General features: G+C 48.0%; 2 protein-coding genes across 5 annotated transcripts in view; both read left to right on the top strand.

The window, feature by feature from the left end:
* The window catches only part of PINX1 (PIN2 (TERF1) interacting telomerase inhibitor 1), an 83,723-nt gene extending 78,267 nt beyond the window's left edge, over positions 1–5,456 (top strand). For all 4 annotated transcript variants that reach the window (XM_073335667.2, XM_073335666.2, XM_073335670.2 and 1 more), the window contains one exon: positions 2,888–5,456. In XM_073335667.2, coding sequence (XP_073191768.1) covers positions 2,888–3,499 — 612 coding nt within the window. In that variant the 3' untranslated portion in view covers positions 3,500–5,456. The remainder of the gene's footprint in view (positions 1–2,887) is intronic.
* Positions 5,457–12,372: 6,916 nt separating this feature from the next.
* On the top strand, positions 12,373–16,472 carry SOX7 (SRY-box transcription factor 7). The gene is made up of 2 exons (XM_073335665.2): positions 12,373–12,636; positions 13,868–16,472. Exons 1-2 carry the CDS (start codon positions 12,414–12,416, stop codon positions 14,764–14,766), a joined length of 1,122 nt encoding a protein of 373 aa, XP_073191766.1. The 5' UTR covers positions 12,373–12,413; the 3' UTR covers positions 14,767–16,472.
* Positions 16,473–25,332: the final 8,860 nt, after the last annotated feature.

Below are 25,332 nucleotides of genomic sequence, written 5' to 3'. Positions count from 1 at the left end.
AAGTGACCTGGTTAAATTTGCCTTACCAGGGCAGCTATTTTTGATCTGCACCAGTATTGCTTGGTAGGACTCAAATTGGAAGGTACCTTGTTAAAAAGACTGAGCTGTGCTAACAATCTAACAATTTATTTTGTGGATTCTGCCTTGTCAAACTTTTCCTGCCTCTTCCCCCATCAAATGTAGAAAAATTGTGAGGAGGTGGGGGGGGAGGAGCTTTAAATAACATTTCTTAATGACAGAGTCCTACTGTTGCATTAACTGTGCTCAAATTCCCCCTTTAAAACAAGGTGTATTCCTAGAGGAAAAAGTACCTAATTTTTTTAAGTGCCCACACAAACATTACTGGAATCTCAAGTGTAACGTTATTTTAGTTCCACTAGAATAACTCTCTTGAAAGCAGATATGAGGAAGTAGCCACTCTTGGTGCATCGCTAATGACACAAACCTGCAAATTCTTGCTCACACGGGTAAAGATTATGGACATGAGTAAAGACCTGTACCTGGAAATCCTCACTTAAAAACTTAGAAAACCCCACTCCAGCTAGCCAGTTAAATATCATACCCTAAAGAGGACTGAGACCACTCATGTATGCCACCAAACAATAACTACAATAGTTGAGATCAGTGGTTTTATATTCTCCCCATTCACTGCTGCCCTACACCCTGTGCAGCAGTTTAAATCGATGTGGCTATAAAATGCTAGCTACCATTCTGATTTGATTGCATTTTACACCCACTTTGCTCTGGTACAAGATAAGAACAGCCATACTGGGTCAGACCAACGGTCCAGCTAGCCTAGTATCCCTTCTTCTGACAATGACCAATGCCAAGTGCTTCAGAGGGAATGAACAGAACAGGCAGTCATCCAGTGATCTATCCCCTACTGTCCACTCACAACTTCTGGCAGTCAGAGGCTATGGACACCCAGAGCATGGGGTTGCATCCATGACCATTTTGGCTAATAGCCATTGATGGACCTCTCCTCCAGGAACTTACTTAATTCTTTTTCTGAACCCCGTTATACTTTTGGCCTTCACAGCATCATCTGGCAATGAGTTCCACATGTTGACTGTGTGTTGTGTGAAGAAATACTTCAGTTTGTTTTAAATGGCTGCCTATTAATTTCTTTGGGTGGCCCCTGGTTCTCGTGTTATGTGAAGAAGTAAATAATACTTCCTTATTTACTTTGTCCACACCAGTTGTCATTTTATAGATCTATATTATATCGCCCCTTAGTTGTATCCTTTCCAAGATGAAAAATCCCAGTCTTTTTAATCTCTCCTCAGATGGAAGCTGTTCCATACCCTTAATCATATTTGTTGTCCTTCCCTGTATCTTTTCCAATTATAATATATCTTTTTTGAGATGGGGTGACCAGAACTGCCTGAAATATTCAATGTGTAGGTATGCTGTAGATTTATATAGTGGCATTATGATATTTACTGTCTTATTATCTCTCTCTTTCCTAATAATTCCCAACGTTAGGTTAGCTTTCTTGACTGCCACTGCACATTGAGTGGATGTTTTCAGAGAATTATCAACAATGACTCCAAGATCTCTTTCTTGTTTGTTTGTAAATAATGGACACCTTAACAAACTTTTTATTTTCAACCTAGTTTATTTCTATCGCTTTATGAAAAAGTTAATCCTTTTCTTAATCCCGTATGTCCATTACTCAACTCAGCGATTATTTGCTTCTTATTTTATATATATAGTCTAGACACAGTATCGCTTCTCAAACAATGCACGTGCAGAACTTCTGAGTTCAGCAGTGGTTCTTGGTGTGAAAGCCTTGCTAAATCTGGCCTATAATGGAGTTTGTTCTTTCTGATAGTTTTTCTGTGTGTATAATATATATTCTATTAAGGGAACCTTAAGGTTGCAAAGTCAAGCACTCAGAAGTTAAGAAATGCCAGAATTAAGGTTGCTTGAGCATTATTGAAAAATGTATTATTTTCCTTCAGCCTCGTTCTCAGAAACAGTGAGCCATTTTTGCTGAAATCTCCCCAGAATGTTCAGCCTGAGGCGGGCACATGGCATGGAAAATGTTAGCCTGGCAAAGTTAGAAAAAACAGAAAATGGTCCTTATAATGAGAAGTGTCAGGCAACCTTAATGAAATATCTTTAGTATGGTACTATGGTCAAATGGGAACACCTAGAGTGAAATGATATGAAACAGTTATGAAAGAACTTTTCAAATGATCACAGGTGTTAGATGAGATTTATTACCTCAATCTCCTCCTGCCAGTGCTGGAGTGCTCCCTACAACATATGTTCTAGTGCTTTAAGTATCTTCTGGGGATGTGGTTTCCACCTTTTCCCTTGGGAGACTATGCCACAGATTAATAGAGCTCACTCTATATTTTTTTCCTCACCATTTTGCATCTTGTGGAGACATATGTACCTGTGCAAAGTGGGTGTCATACACTCCTCTGATTTGGGAGCATTTAAAACATGCTTTGCATTTACATTGAGTAGGTGTAGATGACGGCATATGGAGCAAACCAATAAAGAATAACCAATAAAGGCCCCCCAAGTCTAAATTTTCCTTGCCTTAATTTTATCTTCTTATTCCTCAGTATACCCCCTTGTGTGATACCAGAATATTGGCAATGTTCACAAAAACTGTAGTATGTTCTCTCCTTTCTCTTGCCAGTTTAAGAGGGTTGGTTGGTTGGTTCCCTCTTCCCTTCACACTGCACTAATTGCTAGATCCTATTCCCACTGAAATCCATGAGACTTCTGCCATGACTTTCAGAGTAGGGTTTAGGGTTTGACCCTAGATACTTTTTCTTGTTTTCTCTCTTCAGATGTTGAAATGCAAAAAACCTTTAAATCCATATGCTGAAAATCTTTTCCCTGATCACCTTTAAATTATTTCCCCCAGGAGGACAACACCTGTGTGGATTCTCCAGAAGAGGATAGAAAAGAAGACCTTGGGATGCCCAATCCAGTGGACCATAGTAATACAGTGACCAGCACCATGACGGTGCAAGAGTATTTTGCCAAGCGCATGGCAAAACTGAAGAAATTCCAGAATGAACCAGAGAGTGAGTTAGCGGATCCTGGCACGACCACAGCTGAAGACTTAGAATCTTCACAAGGACTGAAAACCAAATCCAAAAAGAAAAAGAGTCAGAAAAATGCTGAGGCAGCAAACATGGACAGTTACGAAGAACCAAAGGTGAAACGCTCCAGAACAGCTGGCGCGTGGGAAGAAGAACTGGAGACCACAAACACTGAATACCAACCAGGGAAAAAGAAAAAGAAAGCTAAAGATCAACGCAAAGGTGAAGATGTCAGTTGTGATGGAAATTCTTATGTTTTCCCAGGGAGTGGAGAAATTTACCCTGGAACAGCTGATGGGGAAAATCTTGGTGAAGACGCCTCCGAGACAAAGCAAAAGAAACCATATAAGAAAAAACACAAAAAGCAGAAAAAAGAGGCAGCGGAGTATGTCGACGGGATGCAGAGGAAAAAGAAGAAACGTTTGCGTTAACTTAGCAGTGTCTTGGACTTCGGAACGAGTTAGACGTTGACATGTTGAATATGAAGCCTTCTGTGAATGCTAGCCAGACATCAAAATGTAGTTCATCCAATGTGTACGCTCTGTCTCTGTCAGTACTGAAACCTCAGACTCTTTAAACACAGCTCTCGTTAGCAGGGCGGGAATACATTGCCCCATCATAGGTGGGGGATGAAGCATGCTATTAACTGTTGTAGATAACAGTGCTGTGGGCTAGGCTTTCCCCAAGTCTACACAGCATGGCTTTGTGACAACAGTGCATAAATGGAGTTAGGCTCTGCTCACATAATCATCAGTTAGCCCTCCCGCACCCCTCCCACGGCCAGCAAGATCTATACTTTAGCACAATGGACCTGAATCTACTCTCACTTACACTGGTATCGTTTCACTGGTATCATTTCACACAGTTGCTAGCGTGAGAAAAGAACAGGACTGTGTTCTAGTAGTAAATGCCGACAGATCACTGCCCACTACCCCGTCCACTGACCTCTTCCCAGCCTTGCAAAAATTTAATTGTTGCAATTTTTTTATCATCCCCGTTTTCTTCTGTGCCAGTGCAGTTGCCTTCTGTGAGTCTGAGCAAGTACCACGTAGCCGTGTAAACCTTCTCATTGATTTCCTTTCGTAGCTAAAATGAATTTTGCTTCCTCTTAAAATGCCTGCTCTAATTAAAGGATTATGCCCATGTGTCAGTGCAGGAGAATGGAACGAAACAGTTCCTTTTGTTCCCTAGCCGGTAGTTAACTATTGCGGGGTAGGTATTCTGTTGTTACGGAGCTACACAGGAATTCTTTTTGGTAGCCTCGTCCGTGTAGCCTAACTTTGACTTTCAGGCCAGAACTCTGGTCTTTATGTTGACCCATTCGGTGTTCAGAATGTCACACTTGAGGAGCTTTGCATGCGGCATACCTGTGAGCAAAACAATTTAAACAAATGTAGCTGTTCGTGTGCATTGAGGGAAGGAGTTGCCATTTGTACAAGGAAAACCTAATTGAGGAGTACAATTTAGCAATTTAAATGTATTTTTAAAAATCGGCTGTACATTTTAAAATGGAGGACCGCGTGTGCTGGGACGCATGGCTCCCGCGGAGGAGTTTTGTATACAAGCGTAGATGTGGAGGACCAGATTCTGGCGCACTTACTCAGTGGTAGCATCACCACGAGATACTGGAGTAAGTGTGGCAGAATCAGGGCCTAAAGAAGCATTTGCCCTTGGACCCTTTTACAAACCCTGAGCCTGATTCTGATTTCATTTACACCAGGGAGGAACTCCATTGAAGTCAGGAGAGTTACTCTGGATTTAAATCAGTGTAACCATATAGAGCTTGGCTTTTAATATTGTTTTATTACAGCTGTGCATTTGACTCTGGGCCAGAGTCTCTTTATTTCACCACTGTAATTTGTAGCAACTCCACTGGCCTTGTCCTGACAGATAAAAAGGGAGGGTTTGTGTTTTTTTTATTGTGTTAGCGTAATGTGATTGAAAACCCCACTAAGATGCAGGCTAACAAGTATGAACCTGCATTAGCTGGCCGTGCTGTAGCCTGAGAGAAGCCTACGCTACAACACGGCCCATTAACATTGCTTCAGACCTGTTAACCTTCATCTCAATGGGCCTTTGCAATTGTATCAAGTTAACACCAATGAAAAATGCAGCCTCTTTGCCCATCCGGATGCAGCCATTTCCTGCTGAGGGATTACTCCAGATTTACATCAGTGTAACAGCAGATTTTGGACTAATCTACATTCAACGGTGTACTGTTTGGTTTTTAATCCCTGTAACATTTACTTTTCAATGCAGTGCAAATAATGGCCATCATGATGCTGCTTTGGCTGGTGCTGCTACATGGCTTTTTTTAAGCAACATGTCACTTACAGTGTGTGTGTCTACTACAGAACTCGAAATAAACTGCAGACCTGAGGCAGAAAAGTGTCGTTTTTCTTCAGTGAAAGGGGCCAGCTAAACACGCAGTGGTTTGCAGTGTGAATGTTGTAAGTGGTGTGGGTCTGCTTCTGAGCAGCAAAGCAGAGTGGCACAGGCAATTTATTGCTCCCACTAGGAGTGCTGCCTATTGAGGGCCAAAATCTGACCTTTGACCTTGATTTTTAACCCTGCATTGGCTGAGTGTTGTTGCCTTCATTGGGGATGAATTAAAACTCAGATGCTATTAAATGAATAGATTTTTTTTCCCCAATTAACTTTGATCTTTTGTTTGTTCTCTCTATTGGACTTCACTGAGTTTCTAAATGCTAACTTTTCTGGAGGCACAAAAGGCCAGATTCCAGTCTCAGTCAAAACAAGTGTAAAATCAGGAGTAGCTTCTTTTTAAGGCAATGAATTTGCAGCAGTTAAATATAATGTAACTGAGATTAAAATGAAAAGGAGTACTTGTGACACCTTAAAGACTAACCAATTTATTTGAGCATAAGCTTTCGTGAGCTACAGCTCACTTCATTGGATGCATACTGTGGAAACTGCAGCTCACTTCATCAGATGCATACTGTGGAAACTGCAGAAGACATTATATACACAGAGATATATAATGTCTTCTGCAGTTTCCACAGTATGCATCCGATGAAATGAGCTGTAGCTCACGAAAGCTTATGCTCAAATAAATTGGTTAGTCTCTAAGGTGCCACAAGTACTCCTTTTCTTTTTGCGAATACAGACTAACACGGCTGTTACTCTGAAACCTGAGATTAAAATCTGGCCCAAAGAATTTCTACTTGTTCAGGAAGAAGTGTAAATTATACACTAAATTGCGCACTAACCCAGGAAGAGTGCTTTGAGCAGGGGATTGGACAAGATGACCTCCTGAGGTCTCTTCCAACCCAGATCTTCCATGATCTATGATTCTATGAGTGTGCAATTTTACATACTAGAAAGTCCTTCAATAGCTGAAGTAAATCTGAGCTGTCACAAAGAGGAATATTTCTTTCACAATGATCCAAAAGTGAAGAAAGCCTTATGAAAAAGGCCTCCTCTCAATGGCCTCCATTTTTGCAAGTGTAGTTTTGTATTTTGCAGTTTGTTTTATAATTAACTGCTGGTGCAAATGCTCACACTTACGCCCCAATCTACCTGATCATCTGGTGCAGTTAGGTAGCTAGTAACATAGATGCGGTGTAGTGTCCCGTTGAAGTCAGCGGGGCACCATGTGGCTGCAGGATTCTGCTCCCATAGAGCTCAATGCCAGAATCAAGGAGGTAAGTATTAAAATGTGGTGATGGCTTTCCAGTCTGCTACTGATTGAACTGACATGGTCACAATGAAAAGTGCCATTTTCACATGGCCATAGTTGCCTTGATGTAACTCAGAAAGTTAAATGTTCCTACGGGGCAGGTTTAACCAATGTTTAAACAGGATGCGGGATGGAACTGATCTTACAAAGGCAATCAAAATGACAGACCAAATCAGATGCAATGTTTTCTTTCTTATGTATGCTTGAGAAGCCCCTAAAATGTGGTAGAGACACAGAGGAAGATTGCGGAAGTAATTCCAAAGCTTAGTAATATTTATTCCTTTGCATTATCGTAGCACTTAGGAGTTGCTGTCATGGACCAGGACCCCATTGTGCTAGGCACTGTACAAACCTAGATCTATGTACTTATATGACTATGGCCCTACCAATTTCATGGACATGTAAAAGATGTCGTGGACCATGAAATAAGCCCTTGCCCATGAAATCCAATCTCCCAATGCTGCTGTGAGTGCTCCAGCTGGGGCTCCCAACTGCTAGTCCATGCCAGGCTGGGGTGGGACAGGACTTGTCCTTCCCTTGTACGGCCACTCTCAAGGGGGAAATCGGACCCACCTCCAGAGGTAGTGCAGAAGTGAGGGTGGTACACCCTCACTTCTGTGCTGCAGAAGCCCCGGAGCTGGTCTTAGAGCTTCCACCCCTATGGCTTCTGTCAGGATCTGAGCTCAAGGCTTCAGCCTCCCTCCCCCCCCCCCCCCCCCATGGCTTTCTGCCAGGGCTCGGGCCACCTGGGCTTGAGGCTTCAGCCCCCCACAGCTGGTGCTCAGGGCGCCCAGGCTCGGGGTGCCTGCTCCTTGCAGCTCCTGCCAGGGCTCAGGGCAACCTAGCTCGGGGCTTCCACCCCCTGTGGCTCAACTCAGGGTGCTTGGGCTCAGGGCTTTGCCCCCTGTGGTTCCTGCCTCGGCTTGGGGCGTCCATTTTTCTGGGGGCCCCCAAATTGGCTGGGGTTCCTGGGCACAATTAATCTGCCACTGGCCATGACTAGTGGCTAGGAGCCCCTGGGTGGGGCGTTCCTAGCAGCAAGGAGGAGATTGGATCCACCTCTGGGAGCTGCCTCTTGAAACTGCCTGTTGGAGCTGCCTCCGCAGCTGCTGCCTTTTGAACCCAGCTCTGAAGGCAGCACAGAAATAAGGGTGGCAATCCTGCAACCCTCCCTCTCCCCCCCCCCACACACACACACCAGCTTTGGGACCACCCACAACCCTTTTTGGGTCAGGACCCCTATAGTTACAACACCCTGAAATTTCAGGTGTAAACATCTGCAAGTATGAAATTGACCAATTTTCAAATCCCATGGATGTGAAATTGACCAGAATGGCCGGTGAATTTGGTAATAAAGTACGTTTACAGTAGTTTCTCTGGCTTAAGTCTTTAGACTTAGCGAAAATGCTCCTGCCTTTTTTACAATGTTTGGGGCAGAGGGCAGGCAGGTGTCCAAGGTCCTGCACTTGGTTTCATCCAGAAAAGGATCCGTCAATCATGCCACTCCTAAGAGGTGAGTCCCTGCAGATAAGAGCAGAGGCATTTTGGGTGCACCCTTCTAGGTCCCTGTGCATGGAGAAGTGTGAGGGCATCTCAAATGAACTGTGCCCAACTGCACCCCACATCTATAACACCCTGTTCAAGGTTGCAGGCTCTGAGGCTTATCTGTTTGAAAGGCAGGCCAGTGGCAGGCAGTCTCTGAAATGGACTTGGAACCCTTTTGGCTACAATTCACTATCCTCTTCTGGGTGTCAAAACTGCTGGCTTAAAGTTAGAACATAAGCATGGAATACTGTCTCAAATCAATAGTCCATCTAGCCCAGTCTCCTGTCTTCTGGGAGTGGCCAGTGCAAGATGTTATAGAGGGAATGAACAGTACAGGGAAATTATCCAGTGAGCCCATCGCCTGTCATCGAGTCCCAGCTTCTAGCAGTTGGAAGTTTAGGGACACCAGAGCATGGGTTGTATCCCTGCCCATCCTGGCTAATAGCCATTGATGGGCCTATCCTCCAGGAACTTCTCTAGTTCTGATTTGAACCCAGTTATAATTTTGGCCTTCACAACATCCCCTGGCAATAAGTTCCACAGGTTGGCTGCATTGTGTGATGAAAGATTTCCTTATGTTTGCTTTAAACCTGCTACCTATTAATTTCACTGGGTGAGCCCTGGTTCTTGTGTTATGTGAAGGGACAAATAATACAATTTCGCCATACCATTTTTGATTTATACATCTCTGTCATACCCCTCCCAGTCATCACTTTTTAAAACTGAATATTCATCCTAGTCTTTTTAATCTCCCCTCATATGGAAATCGTTCTATCCCCTAATCATTTTTGTTGCCTATCATGTACGTTTTCTAATTCTAATATCTCTTTTTTAAGATGGAGTGACCAGAACTGCATGATGTATTCAAGGTGTGGGAGTACAGTGGATTTATATAGTAGCATTACGATATTTTTGTCTCATTATCTCTTTCCTAATGGTTACTGATGGCCACATATCAAAACTGAAGCATCTCAGATCAAGACCGCTGGAGCAACTGCAGTGAGCAAACTGCATCAGTGAGACCTGTGCATGTTCCCTGTCAGATTACTATTGAGGGACTAACTGCACACTCGCAATGTATGCTGTAGCCCAGGGGTTGGCAACCTTTCAGAAGTGGTGGGCCGAGAGTCTTCATTTATTCACTCTAATTGAAAGTTTTGCGTGCCATGTCATACATTTGAACGTTTTTAGAAGGTCTCTTTCTATGAGTCTTTAATATATAACTAAACTATTGTTGTATGCAAAGTAAATAAGGTTTTTTAAATGTTTAAGAAGCTTCCTTTAAAATTAAATTAAAATGCAGAGGCCCCCGGACTGGTGGCCTGGACCCGGGCAGTTGTGAGTGCCACTGAAAATCAGCTCAAACGTGCCAGAGGTTGCCTACCCCTGTTGTAGGCTGACAGTCGGGCAAATGAGTCCAAGACATATTTGAATTGAGAGTGCAATGGCTACCTGGAGTTACAGGCTGCACATGTAGGATTCCTCCACTGAAGTTTGCTGCTGCTGTCTTTCTAGACCAGGCCTCCAACACGCAGCTTAGGGGAATAACTACCTCCTTGATTATTTTTGAAAGGAATTTAAAAATCTGTCTTGACATCCAGGAAATCTCCTGTGCCTTTTAGATTGGAGAGAAGTTGCCTTCCTGTTGTGTTCTCAGATAACAGAGGCTGAGATCAAACCCACTTGTAAATAACTAGATTTAATCAGTTTCCCTTGGAAAATGTTGATGTTTCTGCGCAGTTTTAAAAGTATTTTGGTTACCGAGAGAGCCTCATCAGGGCAGTTGCTTTTGTAGGGTGTTGGAGCAACTTCCCGCAATGTTTCTCTAGCAACTCTGCCCCCAGAGTCGTCCTAATAAATTCTTCTTTTAAGAGCTCGAAATAATGTCAGATTATGTACAGAGGAGTGTTCTAAGGATCAGGAAACTGAGCCGGATCTTGGTCCCGCACAACACGTTTACATACCAGGCTTTAGATCACCGTTAATCTGGCGCGTGTCAACAGAACCGGAGACACGTGTTGGAAGTCGCTGTCAGCGGCCCACCTGTCCAAACACCCGGGTCTCGCTGGGACTCTCCGCGCAGAGCAGCCAAAGGCTCCAAGTGCCTGATTCCCTGATACTTTTACACGCCTCTATCACCCAGCTGAAGGAAATGCCTCCCCAGCTCGGGTCCTGTCCAGCTCGCTGTCTGGCAGCACAAATAGGAAATCCACCATCATTCAAACGGGAGCGGCTGAAGTGCTGTAAGTCGTGTCAGGGGGTCAGAATCATAAAGGAACCCAGGGCCTAACTAGAACCGTTTCAGTGAGGCCAGAGGTGCTGGCTTTTATTTCTTCTGACCCTGGCTAGCCCGAGAGGAGGCGAGGCTTTCAGATTCCTTTGCGGGCCGGGGGTTGGCTGCACCTCGGTCTCTAGTGCCTTTGGGGGTGGGGGGGATATTTAGACCCCCACCGTTTCTGGCTGAAACTTTCCGAACAATTCTTAAAACTCATCCCTAGTTCTCTTCTGGACAAGCAGCACCTGCTGTTGGCTCTTGGGTTATTTATTTTTTTAAGCAACACCTTTGGAGTGATGCTATTTTGACTTGACACATCCTGGATTTCCAAGCAGGCGATGTGCCAGGGTGCACATTACCAGGGGGTTTGTCAAGGAGACAAAACCTTACACCTTTAGCTTCTCTTTGGGGGGCAGCGGCTGGATTGTAGAGGGCAAATCCATGCTTCTGGAGAGAGAAGGGGGAATCTGTAGTGGGGTGTTGGGGGACCAGGGTGTGTCTTGGTTTCTTTTAGGCTTGTTGGCTTTTCCTGCCTCCCTCAGAGGCCCTTCTTTTGACGTGCTCCAAGTGTCTCGGGAAAGCAGGAGGCTGGGCTTTGCTTGGGCCATCGTGTGCCTTGGTGAGCAACAAAACCCAGGTCGCCTTCAGGGCCCCTTTGGGGGGCGTTGGCCCCTCATTCATTGTTTGCATGGTGAATCTGAGGCTCATGCAAAGTGCATAAACATCTCGGGGTAGGTCGCCCAGCAGCTTGCAAGGGCTGTTGGGCTCCGTCTAGTTAAAGGTCCCTGTAAGGCTGTCAGGTGCCTTCAGCTGGTTTCTGTTGGGCTGCGGCCCGTAGGCGTCCACACTGCAGCTCTGCGGAGATTTCCTCAGGTCTGGGGCCCACCTGACCAGTCAGAAATCAGCACTGTAAGACAAACCGCCCGCGCGGTCTAGTGGCGGGGGCTAGGGCGTGAGTGGTTTTGCATCTGATTTGCAACTGGACCTTGGTCAAGTCACGTCGCTTATTTGCGCCTCAGTTTCCCTACATTGCCAGTAAAGGGTAATGTGATTTCTCCGCTTTGCAGAGGGCCCTGAGATGCTGGAATCAGACAGAACGTGTGTGTGTGTTTGTTAAAACCAGGCCTTCTTCGTTTTATTCTGAATTTGCAATCAGACTAAGGCGGGAGAATTTTCGAAAGCTCAGAGTCTTCTTGTCTTCCCTCTTTCGACCAAAGCTGGCCAGCGGGGCCCAAATCGCAGCTTTCATACCCTTGCTCTCCCCTCCGTTACTTTCTTGCTGGCTGGAACAGCCAGCTGGCTGTTGAACCTGGACGCTTGTCCCCCGTCCCCAGCACCAGACTTGCCCTGTGGCTGACCCGGGGGAGCTGGATCCTTGCCCGCTTGGTTGCCGTTGTCCCCTTGGGGCAGGAGAAGGGAGCCCCGGGGCGGGCGCCCCAGCAATCCGAGGTGGGAGGAGAAGAAGAACCTGGCGGAGGGATGGGGGAGAACTGGAAGGCCGGGGGCGGGCTCCCCCTTGGGGCTGAGCCAGCCCCTCTGCGGGGGGCAGGTTGCAGGGAGAAGTTTCTCACAGGCCTCCTGGCTGGGGCGCCGGAGTTTGAAAACGAGGAGGAGCCGCAGGCACCTTCGGTGTCATTGGAGGAAGCTCCTGCGAGGAGCTCATAAATACAGAGCCCGGGCTGCAGGGTGCAGCTCGGCCGGGGGCCCCCTGGATTACGGTGCCAGAGGGGGAGGGGGGCGGCAGCCGGGGAGCCCCGGGCGCTGCAGGGGGACTCGGAGCCGGGCGGCGGGGAGCGCTAGGGGGCCAGGGGCGAAGCGGGGGGTCATGGCTTCCCTGCTGGGCTCCTACCCGTGGTCCGAGAGCCTGGATGGGGAGCTCCCGGAGGGGCTCTCCCCGCCGGCCGCGCACCGCTCCCCGGGGGAGAAGGGCTCGGAGACCCGCATCAGGAGACCCATGAACGCCTTCATGGTGTGGGCGAAGGACGAGAGGAAGCGGCTGGCGGTGCAGAACCCGGACCTGCACAACGCGGAGCTCAGCAAGATGCTCGGTGAGCCGGGGCCCCCAGGCTGCCCGCGGGGCTGGCGGCCGGGATCCGTCCCCCGATGCCCCCCGGAGAGACCGGGGTCGGAGCTGCGGGGTGGTGGGGGGGGGAAAGCCTCCCGCTCCTGCCCCCGGGCTCGACCCTAACCCCAGCCGCCGCTGTGACCTCCCCTGCCGGTCTGGACTCGGGGATCCAAAACAAAAGCAGGTGTTCGCCCGGCACGACACCCCGGGCAGCGCGGCGGAGCTGCCCCGCTTCTGGGCTGTGTCTCTCCGCTGTCCCTGGCTGGGGTTGGGGAACCCGGCGGGGACTCCGCTCCGCCTCTGGGGCCGGAGCAAAGCGGGTTAGAAGTCCCTGACCCGGGTTATTTTCCGGGTCGAAGTTGTCACGTTGCATTAGTTTTGCTCGCTCGTCAATCCGCCCCGTTCGTCAGACCCCGGGGAAACCGATCTTCAGGGCGATGATTGTTTGTTCCTCAAAACAAAACCAGTGATTTCTTTGGTCTTTTGCTTTTCTCCACTTTTGTGATTAGAGGGGAGGCGGGGGTGGGGGGGGATTACCCTGCCCAAATCTGGCCAAACTGACGACAGCCATTTATCGTCCCGGGTTGTTTCCAAAAGTGTAATGAACTTTTGTGAATTTGTTTTAAAAACGTCGCATCTCTACATGTGTCCAGCCCCCCCGTCTCTGTGGGGAACGGGCCGATTATTTCCATCTTTCCCCTTGGAAACTGCCACCCGGCACCTGGGCTTGTTTCCTTTTATTTCCCGTTCAGACTCTGGCACGAAATGAGTTGCCCCCCCCCCCTCCCCAGGTGCAGGAACTTGGCTTGGTCTAATTACAAAACCAAGGGGCTTTCTCCGCAGCTTGGGCAGGGCTGCAATTTAGTTGAAGCAGGCGAGTCAGTGAGCATCTGATTAAAGAGGAAAGGGAATGCAAGCCACACGTGGGGGTATCCCTCCCACTCCAACCTCTTAATATTTTGCTCTCCTGGGGAGGTCCCACTCACTAGATCTGTAGGATTCATACACTCCCCTCGACCCAGTATTTTGTGTAGGGTCGTATCCCTGTATTGAGGATTCAGTGGGTGTCTGACCACTGGTTTCTACAGGACGAGGCTCTGTTCCTGGGTCCCAGCCAGCGCTCTCTGGGTGCTTAGGGGAACAGCCCCTCCTTGCCCAGCACAGATGCCTCAGCTGTGGATTCTAAGGGGATTTTTGTTCCTTCCTGGTTGCAGGCAAGTCCTGGAAATCTCTGAGCCCTTCCCAGAAGAGACCTTACGTGGAGGAGGCGGAAAGACTGAGGGTTCAGCACATGCAAGATTACCCCAACTACAAATACCGGCCCAGGAGGAAGAAACAGGTCAAGCGGATCTGCAAGCGGGTGGATCCAGGCTTTCTGCTGGGGAACCTCTCCAGGGATCAGAACTCGGGGCCAGAGAAGCGGGCCTGCGGCAGGACAATGGGGGAAAAGGAGGGGCAGGGTGAGTACTCACCTGGCCCAGTATTGCAGAGCATCAGGGGCTACAGGGAAGCCCAGGCCAGCGGCGGCAGCACCAACATGGACACCTACCCCTACGGGTTGCCCACCCCGCCTGAGATGTCCCCTTTGGATGTGATAGACCCTGAGCAGAGCTTCTTCTCCTCCCCCTGCCCAGAGGAGCATCACCACCCCCATATGACTGGGGCCCCTTACTCTCCAGAGTACTCCACCAGCCCTCTCCAGTGTAACCACCATCCTCTTGGCCCCATGTCCATCCCTCAGCCCAGCACCTCCATGATCCCCCCAATCCCCAGCTGCCCCCCTCCTCCTCCCACCTACTACACGCCAGCCTTCCACCCCATCCACCCCCACAGCCTCCATGCCCATCTTGGTCAGCTCTCCCCACCCCCTGAACACCATGGCTTTGACAGCCTGGACCAGCTGAGCCAAGCAGAACTTCTGGGGGAGATGGACCGCAATGAGTTTGACCAGTATCTCAGCGCTCCCGGCCACTCAGACCGCAGCGGGGTGATAACCAATGGAGACGCCCAGGTGTCTCAGGTTGCAGGTGGCTCACCCTCCACAGAGACTAGCCTCATCTCCGTCCTAGCAGATGCCACTGCTACCTACTACAACAACTACCGCGTCTCCTAGGCCAGAAGGAGCAGGGCCTGAGGACTGGCCACGGACAGACCCTACAGTATTATTGGCCGTGGCTCCAGGGCCGCAACAGCTGGTGGGCACCTTGCTCCTCACCTCAGGGTTGCCAAGTCAGAACTGAAACAGCTTTGGAGCCTCCTCTCTGTCCTAGGTAATGGATTTTGCTTCTCAGACATCCACTGGCATCAATATTAAGTATCCTGCTTTAAAAGGTATTTGATATCCTGCTTCAGAAAAGGTCTGTGGTCAAGTCCCTTTTCCAAGCCAGCTGGTCACTGGCTACAGTCCTCCTACCGATTTATTTGATAAGCGTGGCGAGTCTTTGGACGATGGGTCTGATTTTTCAGTGGCACTGAGGCCCAGCTCCATAAAGGTATTTAGACTCCTAACTTCCTGGATCTGGGCCAGAGCTCCCTCAACGCCAGCTGGATCCCCTGGGGGCTGCAGAGTCTCGGCTCCTCTGAAAAGTCAACCCCTGTGTCTTGTTCTATGTAGCTCTTTGCCGTTGTGGTAGGGATGGGGGGAAAAGCAAAGATGTGGCAAATGAGTTAATGTAACCCTCTGGTCAGCGTGTGCCGCCTTCTGGGCCTGCTGGTGTGACTCTGTGACTGCCCCCTACCTACAGAACCTGGCTTGTCAAGCTGTAGTCACTCCAGTGTTCGGTAATGCAGGTTTCCAATTCCAGTCGCAGCATTGGCTAAGATGGTGGCTGTCACAACCAGCTGTTGCTGTACAGAGAGAATATGATCAGGGGATCATAAATGTCCTGTTCTCCCGTAATTACGCTATGTGAAGAGCTTTAACCAGAGAGAGCTCTGTGGCTTTCATGCATAGCTGTGTGTGTTTTCTGTTGGCCTGGTCTTGCATTCCCTGTGTACTCAACAGTTTCACGGAAGTGGCTGGGAGTTTTTGAGAGTGCACTAGCATAAGGAATGCAACTCCAGTGAAGTCACTGGACTTGCAGTCCCTAGTGCCAGCTGTGTATTTGGTCCTGTGTCTGCAAAGGCATCTAATCTGTTGCACCCACATAACCCCGCTCTGTGTCCCTTTGGCTCCTGGAACGTTTTGTGGATTTCAGTGGGAACCCTGGGAGTGTAAGGAAGGAAAGATCTGGCCCAGGGTGGAATCCTGATGTCATTTCCACACACACACACACCCGCGCCCCACCGCCCCAACCCTGAACAACTTGAGTGGGAGGTTCACAATAACTGGAACTGCAGTGCCGTGACACAGTGTGGTCTTGTGATAATGGACTGACTGCTAGCTGCTCCAGTGCGAAGGTTGCGGCTGAGCTTCTGTTTGAAGCTGAAATTTGCGCACTCCATAAAATTCAGCTTGACTTCTCTTTAAACAGAGTTTCACTGGGCTCTGATCCTGCTTTCTCTGAGTTAAATGGAACCAAGATTGGTCCCTGCCTGAGTCACTACAAGTAATTTCCCATGTACGTAGCCAGGCTAGTGGCCTTCGTAACAGCTACTCTGAAGGCCACGAACCTGAGTAATATCCCATCATGTCCCCTCGACCTGCAGCCACAGCTGGAAAGAATTTATTGTGATGAGCACTTTGGAAAAGAGGTGATACATAGCAGACACACATTTGTATCAAGCATCATTTGAAGGCAAATACTTAATGTTTAGAAATGAAATGCCCGTTCCTCTTTCCATCAGTATATTATTGCTTGTAATAAAGCTGTACATTGATTTGTATGTTCCATTATTTCCCCGTCATATTTTGTATTGCTCTTTTTTCATAAAGATGACATTTTATTTTAAATCAGTTATGTATCATGATTAATCTTAGCATTACAGTATGACATGTGGTTATGATTAGTTAGTAGCGTGGTTATGATTTTTTGGTTTCAATCCTGAGTGCGTAATTAATTGCAAATGATAATATAATTGCAAATAATTCTTTAAAAAAACCACAACTTTTAAGCTAACACTTCCCATCTCTTTTTGTGTGTGACTCTTATGCATTTTGAATGCGTGTAGATATGAGTTCGCATAAAATATTTAATTTAAATAAATATGTTTTTATACAATGACTATTTTATCATTTAGATTGCTGTAATTCTGGACAAAACTGTTCAAAGGGGAAGCATTTATTGTGCTCGATGGTGCATTGGGGTTTTTTTAATTTTCAGCCAAACTTTTCTACATCAGTTTCTTTTTTGAAATAAAAAAGGCCTGTGGCTATCTTTAAAAATTGTGTAATACTTTATCCGGGACTAATTTATGTCACAATTTGAAGTATTTTTTCCCGTCCCAATGTATCAGTGGAAATCTCTTTAAGGGACCTGATTGCGCATTCCCGCTTATCCAAAGCGCCCTTTGATATCAGAGTTTTCATAGAATCATAGAATCTCAGAGTTGGAAGGGACCTCACGAGGTCATCTAGACCAACCCCCTGCTCAAAGCAGGACCAATCCCCAGTTTTTGCCCCAGATCCCTAAATGGCCCCCTCAAGGATTGAACTCACAACCCTGGGTTTAGCAGCCCAATACTCAAAGCACTGAGCTATCCCTCCCCCCTTTGTGTAGGCAAGGATTGCAGGACCCAAGTCAGGCACAATTTGGGGGGCCCACTGAAGTTAATGGGGAGTTTACTATTGACGTGGCATAGGAGTGGACCTCAAAATATGTGGACTGTTTTGCTGAGTATAATATGAGTCTGTAGGGCATGGTTCTTATTTGCACTAAGGATACTAAACATTTACACCCCTTATGAGCCCTTCTTTACATTGCCAGAGTGAAGTAAAGGGGCCTTGGTGTAACTGAGAATCAGGATGAATAGTCTCCAAAGGTGAAGTTCTGGGTGAAATGTAACAAGTGTGGAAGAGGGAAGGTAAGAAACGCAGTGGGGTATGATAGATAGGTTTTAAATTGTAACTCTGAAACATAGTGGGTGAAGAGCTCTCCAGACAAAGCCAGGTTCCTCTCTACTCAACTGGTGTAACTGATGAGAGTTTAGCCCTTATCATGGACCTGATCCTGCAGGCCAAACCTATAGCCCATTCATGCAAAACTTTACTTGAAGCTTTGCTTTGTACGGACTTTGAAATAGGGTCCATGGACTCATATACCTCTGTAAGGCCTCTTTCTTGCCCTCAGATCCATGGGGCAGGAGCCAGTTTTCCGAGACATCTTGTAATGGGTGACTATGAATTCTGAGAGGAGTGAGTCTTAGGGGAGTCCAAACTAATCAATTTCACCAGCTTTATATGCTCCCGACCAAGCCCGAATATCTATACAACGAGGCCAGAAGGGTGACCGACACGAAGGAAAGCTACATAGAAAGCCATCGCTCACTGACACAGCCTTTTCTTTTGTTTCTGCTCCTCAGCATACACACTTCTGTGGCCATGATGCATCTGTATTGTTCAAGTGAGTTTTGATGGGTATTAGGGACACAATATACTACGCTCAAATTCTGTGCACATGGTATAGAGGGAACTATGCCAGAAGGAGCACTTTGCACATTCAAGATGTTTTGCGACCATGAGTGAATTAACCCTCACAACACTCCAGCATAGCTGATATTCCTAACCCCATTTTACGAGTTGGGAAACTGAGGCATAGAGGAATTAAGTAATTGGCCCAAGGTCAGGAGCAGAGTCAGTACTAGGTCCTACATCTCCAGACTCCTATTTCCACGCTCCAACTACAATACCAGGCTGCCTCCCAGATGACAGGGATGACTTCAACACACGAGAGCAGAAGAGCCATAAGAGGAAGTCTCCATTTATCAAATGTAGGATAGATTCCGAATTCATAGGGTAGCTTGGAAGTGAACTCAAGCTGCAAAATCCCGTTTGGATTTAGTTTTCAAATACCCCAACATTTGGGGCTTCTTTGATTCAGGAGTTCTATTCAGCTCCTGGGAAAGAGAAGGGGGTGCATGCAAAATTCAAACTGTAGAGCGAGATTTTCAAAAACAAAAGTTCCATTGACTTGCAAGGTGGCTTCTATTCCTAGGTCAGATTGGTGCTTCTGCAAATCCCACCCCACTAGCCCCATTGAAAGTCAGTGGGGTTTGTACTTCTAAGTCACCTAAATGCTTTTGAAACTCCCCCATGTAGTCTTTCAGCTGAAGTAGTGAGGGCTCATGCAATTAGATCTGGAGATTGCAGGTTTAAACATTGCGAACGGATCAAGCAGGGTTGGTTATAGTAGTACCCATACTCCAGTCAGTATTGGGCCTCACTGAGCTAGGGACAGACACAAAGCACAGAGACAGACGTGTTTCTGTCCCAAACACCTTGCAATCTGATTTGATAGTAAAGAAGCAGCCTGTTTTCTCCTCCCATCTCATAGACAGAGTCTTGTTTCCTGAACAGAGATTGTGTAATGACCACCGAGGAGCACATCACCATAGGCCTAGTTAGGAGTAGACTTGTCTAAGGAGGTAAGGCTAGCAGCGCCCCCTAAAGGCAGTCTGGATCCCTAGTAGGTGCAAGGATGCAAACTGCTCTTTTATCAAAACGAATCGGTCTCACAGCCCAGCGACGGTACAAACAACAAACGTACCAAAGCCTTGCAAGGAAATTAGAGTTTGGGGCTTGTAACAAGCCAACGAAGCTCCTATTATTCTGGCTAATCATAAGTCTCTGGGTAAGTTACAACCATTTATTACATTATTTGTATTTAATGCAGATATTGGGTCTAATTCTCTGGGCCACCCGGTTCCCATTGACGTCACCTGGAGCAGTGGGTGCTCAGCATCTCAGAAAAATCACGTCCGGTGCATATTACCTATTGTTCTGAAGATGTAATGTGTTTTTTAAGCCCTCTAATCCATTTTGCAGGGCAGAAGTTCAATTAATCCTTGATTTAACTCGGCTGACTTCCGTGGTGTTATAGAAGGGATGACTTTGTCCCCACTTGTTTAAAGCAGAATCACATGAGGAAAAGCAGCGTGAGTCACCCACACACCTTACCTGTAGCAGAGCTGGGCTGAATCAAAAACCTTGCTGCTGGGGGAACTTGGATCTGAATTCGAACAATGGGTCTGGCTCTAGAATAGACAAAACTAGCCCATTAGGCACACCCATACTTTGGGAAAATCTGCTTCTGGATCAGAACCTGGTCACTTGGGTGGTTTCAGTAGTGGAGAAATTCGTGATCAGTGCCATCAGCCTATCTCCTGACAACGTCTTAATAGCCACAGCAAAACTGAGTTCTCTGTTTTCATCCTATGTAGCTAACTCTGCAAAATCAGCTCTCTTGGGAATTTATTTTTAGATCCAGGGCTTTCATGGTGCCAGAATGGCACCCCTGAGGGCACAGTCCCCTATTTACTTGCCAAACAGGGCATGAGCAAGTGGTAGCCTCCCATTCAGTCCTCCAACAACGTTTCTCAAATCAGACCTGCAGGAACCATTTCCCCTCTTTGGGGCAGGGACTCTCGATCGCTCACTATGTGTACGTTCAGCACGTGGCAGAGTAGGGCTCCAATCTCAGATGGGGGTGACTGGAAAATAAATAAATAGCCATCGCAAGTGGTAAGGAACATACTGCCATCACTAGGTCCACTCAGTCATTGGCCTATCTGCTGCAAATACCAACAAGACCCCAGTACGAGCCTATTGTGGTGGTGGCTTTTGTGACATGGCCATCTCAGAAAGCAGCTTGTTCCACGTCGATACCCTAAGCAGGTCTGTCCTTCCCCTGCAGCAGTTGGCCACTCTCCCCAGAACGACCCAGAGTGAGGTCTCGTCTTTGCACCAGGCTGGCGACGATTCTCCATCTCCTTCTCCTAAGATGCGTCGGTCGTCTCCTCCAGGTAAGACAGGGCGGGGAGTGAAAATGAAAATGTGCCCGGGGTAATTCAAACCCAATCTCTACTGGTGTTTTTGACATAGATCCAAGGCAGGGATGGGAGGGCGGAGGCGGAGAATTGAAAAAGTCACCTATCGCCTTAGGCCGAATCCACGGGTCTCAAAGCCCACGCACAGTTTGAACCAGCAGGGCAGCAGTTTTCCATATGACATTCAAGCTGCAGTCAATATTTTTGTTGTGCAAGTTGCAATGTGAGTAATTGTGAGCAATCATGACCTCACCCTTCCCGGATAGCCCTGGAATTCAGTCCGTCTGGGAGTTAGCGTGTGTCATGTGCCTGGCCTCCCAGGAGAACCGATTTCCTTTAAATCCACAGAACAGGTGGTGATTCTTCTCAGTCACTGAGGCCAGAATTGCTGAAGCTGAATCTGTCCTAACTCAGCTACTATGGGCAAGGAGGGGCCGCCAACCCTTTTCAGTGCCTCTTTGATTGACATCTGTCCAGATCTCATTCTGCCCGAGATGTCAGAGGAGAAAAGGTTGAGTGAGAGTCAACCTAGCTATGTTACTGTCATTTATTGACTGCTGCCAGTGGGCCCAGCAGGTATGGAATGACCTCGCTCTCTTGCATCCTGTGTGTTTACTGCTGGACATGGCACAGTCCCTCCCCAAGGAGACGAGATCCTAAAGGGGGCCCCACAGTTCGGAAGCACCATATGTGGGGTTGCCTGTTGCTCGCCTGTTGCTCGTCACAGGAGGAGAAGGATTTGTAAGAGGCAACAGCAGCGTGGATAGCAAAATCAGTCAAGCCTAGGCAATGTCCCCAAGGGTGGGAGAGGCTCTCATCGGAGCAGTTCTAGGATTTGGAAAGGAAGGGTGGTCTCGTGGTCAAGGAGACCTGGGTACATATCCCAGTGCTGCCACGGACTCTCTGGGTGACCCCGGGCAAGTTACTTCACCTCTCTGTGCCTCAGTTTCCCCCGTCTATAAAATGGGGATAAGAATGATCCCTTTGTCTGTGTTATCTATTGAAGCCTGGTCTACACTGAACAAGTTTGTTGGTCAGGGGTACGAAAAAAACCCAACCCCCTGACTGGCACAGCTATGCTGACACCCCCCTCCCGCCACGTAGATGCAACTAGGTTGATAGGAGACTGCTTCTGTCAACAGGGCTAACTTCATTTGGGGTAGCGGTGCTCCCCGTCTGTTGGTGCAGGCTGCGTCTACACTGCGGGGCTGCAGCGACATAGCTGTTCCAGTACAATCTCCGTAGTGTAGACATACCCTTACACTAAGCTCTTTGGGTCAGGGATTGTCTTTTACTATGGGCACGTCTACACGGGAGTTGGAGGTGCAATTCCCAGCTGAAGTAGACTTACCTGTGCTAAAAATAGCAGTTTAGCTGCAGCTGCATGGTTGGCGGACTGGGTTAGCTGCCCCGCGTACAATCCCGCCCAGGGTCCTTAGATCTCCGAGTGCTTTGCAAGAGAGTGGGGGATATCATTGTCCCTATATTACAGGTGTGGAAACAGAGGCATAGAGAGATGAAGGGATTTGCCTAAGGCTGCACCGTGAGTCAGTGGTGGAGACCCCTGATCTTCTGATTCCCAGCCAAGGGCCCTGCTTTATTGGACTGGGTGAATGCTGTGAATACAATGAAGTGGGATTGTTTTCTCCTTTCACTCAGAGCGGAATTTTGTAGGGGGAATAAGGCGTGTAACATGAAGATCTTCTCTTGCTCCTGTTTGTGGGGCCACATCTCCCTGTCCCATACCAGCCCAGCAAGCCCTTGCTCCAGGAGCTCTCCCATTCTGGTCAATAAGAGTTTTCCCCCTGAGTTAGGACAGCAGGCTCAGGCCCTCCCTTGATTAAGAGGAGGGAATGAGACAAGCTGCTGAGTCTTTTCCTGCTAAGCGCTGCCAATGAGAGCTGCAGGGAGTGCGGGGAGGATGTGTCCAGAGCTGAGTGTTTCCTGCCTGATAACGCCGGCCCCTCCTGCCGGATGTTATGAGTCCGGGTCCTACTTCACGATTCAAGTAAAGGGCCGAGGGAAAGCCTGGCTGTTTATGTCAAGAAAAAAATAACTTCTCCCTCCATACAATTCTGCAGCTCCCAAGTTTTCCCTCGCTAGCTCCCTTTCACCTCCCCCGGTCAAAACGCTGGGAAAATGAAAACAGGCCCAAAGACACAAAGCAGGAGCTGGCTGCCAATGGGGGAAAGGCCTTAGAGCAAAGGACAGAGGCGCTCCTTGAAACGTGCAAACGGTGGGCCCCCTCCCTCATGTCTGTTATGAAGCAGAGGTCGGGCAGAACAGGAGTCTGGATCTGAATGCAATGGGCTGGACTCTGCACTCAGTTACTCTGGTATAAAACTGGAGTAACTTCACTGAAATCAGTTGAGTTACTCTGGATTGACCCCATGTTAACGGAGAGTGTGAAACAAACACCCCAATCTGATCACTCCTGAACTCACGGGTGTGAAACCCAGATGCCAATGGGAACTTTCCCAGCTACTGCAGCGTTTGCATTTGGAGTTCAGATTCTGTCGCAGAGAGAGGCTTAGGCTGCGAACGCTGATCCCAACCCACATCCAGGGCTGGAAATTGTCTTCAGGCCCATCTCTGAGATAAAGGATCTCCCTAACTAATAAGTGAGATGAGAGTGAGTGACAGAAGCATTGTGGAGGGATTGTGAGTGGGGAACATCTTTCTGGGAGGTATTAAGCAGGGGAAGCCAGCTGGTGGGTGGAAAAGGAATGGCACCCAACACAGTAGGCAAATGCCACAATTTCTCTAGAAATCTGTAAACACGAGCCCACGCTGGGACCTCTTTTTTATTTGTAATTGAGCCTTTTGTGCCGCCTCTCTCTCTCTTTGACGCTTGAGGGCTGGGCTCCAGAACAAGACAGTGCTGTGAAAAGCAGAATGACACTTCCGCCCTTCCCAGAGGGACGGTAAATGACTTTCTTCCCAGTAGGTAGCGTATACGCGGTGAAGGGCCACAGTGTCGTCGATAAAGCAGCACGTGTGGCAAAGTCCTTTATGGTGACAGTCCTTCAGGCTTCCAATCCGGATCTTGGCGTGCTTGGCAGAGGCGAGCAGTCTCCTTAACCCTACCTCACAGGCGGCGTAGCCAAGGTCACGTAACCAAGTCATTGCAGAGCTGAGGGTGGAACCCAGGCTCCTGCGTTGGCCCATGCCGCGAGCGCCGATAGGGTGAAATCCGGGCCCCGCTGGAGTCAGTGGGAGCATTGCCGTGGACTTGAGCGGAGCCTGGATTTCACCCTAAGCATTTTCAGTTGCGTAGCGCTGCACCTGGAAGCTGTAAGATCAGAACAATGATCCGGGAAGCCTGTCTTTGGTGGAGAGGTGGAACATTTCAACACACCTAAAGATAGTTCAGACCCGGACAGACTGCGAAGAGCTACAAAAGGATCTCGCAAAACTCGGTGACTGGGCAACAACATGGCCGATGAAATTTAATGTTGATAAATGCAAAGTAATGCACATTGGAAAGAATAATCCCAACTCTACATATAAAATGATGGGGTCTAAATTAGCTGTGACCACTCAAGAAAGAGATCTTGGAGTCATTGTGGAGAGTTCTCTGAAATCATCCACTCAGTGTGCAGCGGCAGTCAAAAAAGCCAACAGAATGCCGGGAATAATTAAGAAAGAGATAGATAATAGGATAGAAAATATCATGTTGCCTCTATATAAATCCATGGTGGGCCCATATCTTGAATACTGTATGAAGAGATGTGGTCGCCTCATTTCAAAAAAGATATATTGGAATTGGAAAAGGTTCAGAAAAGGGCAACAAAAATGATTAGCGGTATGGAACGACTTCCGTATGAGGAGAGATTAATAAGCCTGGGACTTTTCAGCTTGGAAAAGAAACAGCTAAGGGGGGATATGATTGAGGTCTATAAAATCATAACTGGTGTAGAGAAAGTAGATAAGGAAGTGTTGTTTACTACTTCTCATAACACAAGAACTAGGGGTCAGCAAATGAAATTAATAGGCAGCAGGTTTAAAACAAATAAAAGGATGTATTTCTTCACACAACACACAGTCAATCTGTGGAACTCCTTGCCAGAGGATGTTGTGAAGGCCAAGATCATAACGAGGTTCAAAAAAGAACTAGATAAATTCATGGAGGATAGGGTCCATCAATGGCATGGGCAGGGATGGTGTCCCTAGCCTCTGTTTGCCAGAAGCTGGGAATGAGTGACAGAAGATGGATCACTGGATGATAACCTGTTCTGTTCACTCCCTCTGGGGTATCTGGTGCTGGCCACTGTCGGAAGACAGGACACTGGGCTAGATGGACCTTTGGTCTGACCCAGTATGGCCGTTCTTATGTTCTTATCCTTACCTGGGGGGCCAGAGGTCCCCCGCCCTTGTGGGGCACAGAGAGGAGCTGGAAGAAAGGAGATGAAATGGCCTTGAAATAAGGGAGAGGGAAAGGGGCAGCTCCACAGCATTCTCCATCCTCCTTCACAGCTTGGGGGGATCTCCATGGACACCATCCCGGGCGTGGGGGAGTTCTGTGGATTTGGGAGGCCTGTGTGGCAGGCGACATGCAGCCGAACCACAGTCAAGCTGCTGGACACAGTGTTGCGGTGAAGGATCGGGGTTCTAAAAGCATCCGGACGGAGCTTTGAACTGCCTGCAGCCCATTCACCCACGCATGCCACACGCTCTTCCGCCAGCACGGCCCAGCCGCCACCTCGGAGAGACGCTCCCGGGCCCAGCGCAGCCCTGACCCGTTGTTGTTTGCTCT

The sequence above is a fragment of the Lepidochelys kempii genome, chromosome 3, assembly GCF_965140285.1.
Source record: "Lepidochelys kempii isolate rLepKem1 chromosome 3, rLepKem1.hap1, whole genome shotgun sequence".
Taxonomy (NCBI): domain Eukaryota; kingdom Metazoa; phylum Chordata; order Testudines; family Cheloniidae; genus Lepidochelys; species Lepidochelys kempii.
The sequence above is the reverse complement of the archived record's forward strand: the minus strand, read 5'-3'. Positions and strand labels throughout refer to the sequence as shown.